The 5,178-nt window shown below is 64.5% G+C and overlaps 1 protein-coding gene across 1 annotated transcript; it reads left to right on the top strand.

The window, feature by feature from the left end:
* Positions 1-190: 190 nt before the first annotated feature.
* Positions 191-4,508, top strand: LOC128853046 (espin-like protein). The gene is made up of 5 exons (XM_054074568.1): positions 191-442; positions 902-1,014; positions 2,146-2,289; positions 2,361-2,810; positions 3,519-4,508. Exons 2-5 carry the CDS (start codon positions 925-927, stop codon positions 4,473-4,475), a joined length of 1,641 nt encoding a protein of 546 aa, XP_053930543.1. The 5' UTR covers positions 191-442; positions 902-924; the 3' UTR covers positions 4,476-4,508.
* The last annotated feature ends 670 nt before the right edge of the window (positions 4,509-5,178 follow it).

The raw sequence follows: 5,178 nt of genomic DNA, 5'->3' as shown, positions 1-5,178 counted from the left end.
GCTGTCCCCACCTGCCTCCTGTGCCAGCCAGGGAAAGCCACTTTTGTTCCCCGTACCTGGCCTGGCCACGTGTGGGACGGGCATTGTGAGCAGCCCGGGCCATTCCCAGCTGGCCCGAGGAGCGGGATGAGGCTCGGAGCTGCTCTTTCCAGGACCGGCGCCAGTACCACCCACTGAGCCGCAGCGCTGCCACTTGATGCCCCCGTCAAATATTAATGCGCTGCTCGCTGTGCTCCCTGCTCCACCCCAGCGCTGCAGCCGCAGCTCCGGCTCACTCCGGGGCTGCCAGACCCCTTCGGCCTCCCCTTTTTGAGGAGGATTTTTGGGGTGCAGCTGGACCCACCTTTGGCTGATGCCTGGGTAGGACAGGACAGCATCTGACCCCTCGGCGGGGACTCTTGTTGCCTCCCGTCCCCGCAGCCGGCTCAGCCCCTCACGGTGGGTAAGGTACCGCTGGGGATGGGGGACCCCCATTCCCTTGGGAAAGCCCCCCAGTGCAATAGGATTGTGGGGCACCTGGAGAAGAGGTGGTGGTGATGGGGTGGTCCCGGCCTCGGTCCTCTGCTCTAGGGGTGTCCTCCGGAGGAAGAGGGGGGCTCGGCAGCTCAGCTCTGTTCTCTGGGTCTTTCCTGGGGAGGGTTCCCCTCAAGGACCAGGAGATGTGCCGGGTGTCCTCAAGGAACACCCATCACACGTGGAGGGGTTCTGAGGGTGATGGGGACTCTGGCGGTGCTGGGGATCCTCGGGGTGCGGGGGGCTCTGTGTGGGGCGGACCATGGGGGTGATATGGATCCTGGGGGGGGCCTTGCGGTGCTGGGGACACTGAGGTTAATGGGGACCCCAGGGTTGGTGGAGACCCTGGGGGTGCTGGAACCCCACCTCCCCTGCCCACCAACCCCAGGAGGAGCCCCCAGCCCGGCAGGGATGGAGCCAGCCAGGTCTGTGCCGGCACAGCTGAAGCTCCGCAACCCCCCGCAGCGGGCCAGGATCCCGGCATCCTTCCTCGCCCACTCGGTAGGTCGCTCGCGGCCCTCGGCTCACTCTTGGGCTGGTGATCCCTCCGTTCCCTACACCACCCCATCCCATCCCTCTGGCCCTCACAGGATGCAATGTCCTCTTCCCCCCCACCCCGTGCTCCCAACTCCCCCCATCCTATCCTGTCCCGTGCGATCTCATTCTATTCCACGGCATCCCATCGCATCCTAACCTATCCATCCCATTGCCTCACATCCCTCACATCCAATACTATTGTACACCACCCCATCCATCCAATCAACCCCATCCCATCCACCCCACCCCATCCCATCCATTCCATCAATCCCATCCCATCCATTCCATTCCACCCCATTCTATCCCATCCCATCCTATCCTTTCCATTCCATCAATCCCATCCCACCCCATTCATTCCATTCCATGTCATCCTGACCCATCTACCCCATCCCATCCTTCGCATCTCACATCATCCCACCCCATCCCATCAATCCCATCCCATCAATCCCACCCCATCCCATCAATCTCACCCCCCCCATCCCATCAATCCCACCCCATCCCACCCCATCCCATCAATCCCACCCCTCGCCTCCCATCAATCCCACCCCACTACATCCCACCTCATCCCATCAATGCCCCCCATCCCATCAATCCCACCCCACTGCATCCCACCTCATCCCATCAATCCCTCCCCCCTCCATCCTGTCCCACCCCTCTCATCCCATCAATCCCCCCCATCGCACCCCACCTCATCCCATCAATGCCACCCTACCCCATCCCATCCATCCCATCCTTTGCATCCCACCTCATCCCACCCCATGCCATCAATCCCACCCCATCCCACCCCCCATCCCATCCCATCAATCCCACCCCCTCATCCTATCCCATCCCCCCCCCATCCCATCAATCCCACCCCCTCATCTCATCCCACCCCATCTCATCCCACCCCTCCATACCATCCCGTCAATCCCACCCCATCCCATCCCACCCCATCCCATCAATCCCCCCTATCCCACCCCACCCCATCCCATCCATCCCATCCTTCGCATCCCACCCCACCCCATCCCACCCCACCCCATCCCATCAATCCCACCCCCCCATCCCCCCGGGTCCCCCCCGGCCCCTGTCCCGCTCACGGCGGGGGTCGGGGGTCAGGAGGCCGCCGGGCCCCGCTCCGAGGTGGACGCGGAGTCTCTGGTCCCGGCGGAGGACGCGCAGGGCCGAGCGATCCCCGAGTGGAAGCGGCAGGTGATGGTGCGGCGGCTGCGGGCGCGGCTGGACGAGGCCGCGGGCGGGCAGGTGCGGGGCCGGGGGGTCCGGGGGGGGTCCGGGGGGGGCGCGGCGGGGCCGCTGAGGGCCGCTGTCCGCAGGGCTCGTGGCGGCCGGGGCCGTTCGGAGAGCTGCTGAGCGAGGAGGACCTGCGGCAGCTGGAGCGGGAGGTGGAGAGCCTGCGGCTGCGGCGCCGCGGCGAGGAGTACCAGGGCGAGCTGCGGCGCCTGGCCGGGGAGCTGCGGGCGCTGCTGCCCTCCCCGCTGCTGCACCTCTCCGTGTGCAGCCCCCCGCCCGCCCCCGGGCAGCCGCTGCCCGTCTGGTGCGGCCGCCTGGCCGGGGCCGTCAGCAGCCTGGCTGCCTTGCTGGGGCGGGCGGAGCCGGGAGCGGCTGCCCGGCCCGCAGCCCTCTATCCCGCAGCACTCTATCCCATCCTTTCCCATCCCTCATCCCCCCATCCTTCATCCCTCTATCCCGCATCCCCGCATCCCTCATCCCCCCATCCCACATCTCCCCATCCCACAACCCCGCACCCCGCATCCCCCCATCCGGCATCCCCGCACCCCGCATCTGCCCCTCCCACATCCCCCAATCCCTCGTCCCCTCCTCCCGCTTCTCTCTATCCCGCATCCTCCCATCCCACATCCCCACATCCCTCATCTCCACCTCCTGTATCCCCCCATCCCTCATCCCGCCCTCCCGCATCCTCCCATCCCACATCCCCACATCCCTCATCTCCACCTCCTGTATCCCCCCATCCCTCATCCCGCCCTCCCGCATCCTCCCATCCCACATCCTCCTATCCTGCATCCGTCCATCCTTCTCCCTCCCCTCCCTCATACTCCCATCCTGCATCCCTCTATCCTCCATCCGCTCCTGCCACATCCTCCCATCCCACAACCCCCCATCCCACATCCTCCCATCCTGCACCCTCCTGTCCCCCATCCCCTCTTCCTGCATCCTCCCATCCTGCATCCCCCAATCCTGCATCCTCCCATCCAGCATCCTATCATCCTGCATCCCTCTATCCTTCATCCTCCAATCCCACATCCTCCCATCCTGCAGCTCCCAAACCCAAATCCTCCCATCCCGCATCCCCCAATCCCTCATCCTCCTATCCCTCACCCTCCTATCCCTCATCCTCCCTTCCCTCATCCTCCCGTCCCGCATCCTCCCATCCTGCATCCCCCAATCCCTCATCCTCCCATCCCACATCTTCCCATCGTGCATCCTCCAATCCCTCATTCCCCCATCCCACATCCTCCTATCCTGCATCCCCCAATCCCTCATCCCCTCATCCCGCATCCCTCTATCCCACATCCCTCTATCCCCCGTCTCCCCAGCCCGCATCCCCCTATCCCATCTCCCCCAGTCCCTCCTCGGCTGCTCCCCACCTCGGACACTCCCGGGGCCCCTCCAGCAATGCTGCCGAGCGGGAGATCCGCCAGTGCGGGGTTTGTGTCCGCAGCCTCCGCGGAGCCTTCGAGCCTGAGTTTCGGAGGGGAGAAGTGACCGCCGGCAGCGGGACGGTGTCCACCGGCATCCCCAGCCAGGATGCGCTGGACGGCGGCTGGACGGGAGCGGAGCAGGGCAGCCTGAGGAAGGAGCGGATCGTGCTCCTCTTCCTCAGCCACTGGAGACGCTCTGCTTATGACCCGACGCCACTGGACCCTGGGGATGGGGGCGGCGGGGGCACAGCCCGCTTGGCACGGCAGCGAGCGGCCATCCAGAAGCTTCTGGGCGGCTGGCGGGACGCTGCTCGCCGTTCCCCACCACCCCCACCACCCCCTGGTCGTGTCCCGCTCTCCCCGGAGCAGTTTGTGTCGAAAGCCGGAGGGGGCCCAGCCGACTACGAGAGCCTCTCGCTGGAGCTCTTCATGCTGGGTTATTTTCGCATCCTGGAGCAGGAGCTGCCCCCGGACGAGCGGCGAGGTCGCCACCTCCTCTGCTTCGAGGTGTTTGAGCAGCTGGGGAGGCACGGTTGGCGGGTGGTTCGTGCCTTCCACCGCGCCGTCACCGATGAGATCGCTGCTGGCCGCCGGGAGTGGCGAGACGGCTTCGAGGACATCAAAGCCAGGTATTTCGGGTCCCCTCAAAGCTCGGCCCCGCGGCCGGGGGAAGACGGGGAAGACGGGGACGAGATCTGCCGCTACATTGACCGCAGCTTCGCCTTCTGGAAGGAGAAAGAAGCCGAGATCTTCAGCTCGGAGGAGTGAGAGTGCAATAAATGCCTTTTTGGTTCTGTCTGAGCTTAGTGAGGCTTCCTGGGGCGATGCAGAAGACTTTTGGGTGGAGGGGGACTGCCCTGGCACCCCAAAACCCACCTCTCCTCTCCAATCTTCAGCTCGGAGAAGTGATGGCTGGGATGGAGAGCTGCCATAAATGCCTTTTCAGTTCTGTTTGTGCTGAGCGAGGCTTCCTAAAGGGATGGAGAAGGCTTTTGGGTGGAGGGGGAACACCCGGGCACCCCTAAACTCACTCCTCCACCCCAATCTTCAGCTCAGAAGAGTGATGGGGAGGGTGGAAGGCTGCAATAAATGCCTTTTCAGTTCTGTTTGAGCTAGTGAGGTTTCCCGAGGTGACAGGGAAGACTTTTGAGTGGAGGGGGACAGCCCATGCACCCTGAAACCCATCCCTCCACCCCAATCTTCAGCCTGGAGGAGCGATGGGGAGGGCAGAGGGCTGCAATTAATGCCTTTTCAGTTCTGTCCGAGCTGAACGAGGCTTCCCAAGGCGATGGAGAAGGCTTTTGGGCAGAGTGGGACCACCTGGCACCCACCCCCAGGATCGATGTCCTGGCCCCCAGCTCCACGTGGCGAGGCGGCTGCTGCTGGTTATTTGTGGCCGCCAAGCAGTGAGATAACAGCTCTATATTTAACACTCGGCATCGTCAGCCACGGCCGGGTGACGAGAGACATC

Source organism: Cuculus canorus, chromosome 9 (genome assembly GCF_017976375.1).
Source record: "Cuculus canorus isolate bCucCan1 chromosome 9, bCucCan1.pri, whole genome shotgun sequence".
Lineage (NCBI taxonomy): Eukaryota > Metazoa > Chordata > Aves > Cuculiformes > Cuculidae > Cuculus > Cuculus canorus.
Note: the sequence above shows the minus strand (reverse complement) of the source record. Positions and strands in the feature narration are given on the sequence as shown.

Bases quoted from the DNA above. Each gene is read 5' to 3' on its own strand.
- LOC128853046 (XM_054074568.1), top strand. From the start codon at position 925: ATGGAGCCAGCCAGGTCTGTGCCGGCACAGCTGAAGCTCCGCAACCCC. The intron at 1,015-2,145 runs GTAGGTCGCTCG...GTCGGGGGTCAG, and splicing joins CATCCTTCCTCGCCCACTCG to GAGGCCGCCGGGCCCCGCTC. The intron at 2,290-2,360 runs GTGCGGGGCCGG...CGCTGTCCGCAG, and splicing joins ACGAGGCCGCGGGCGGGCAG to GGCTCGTGGCGGCCGGGGCC.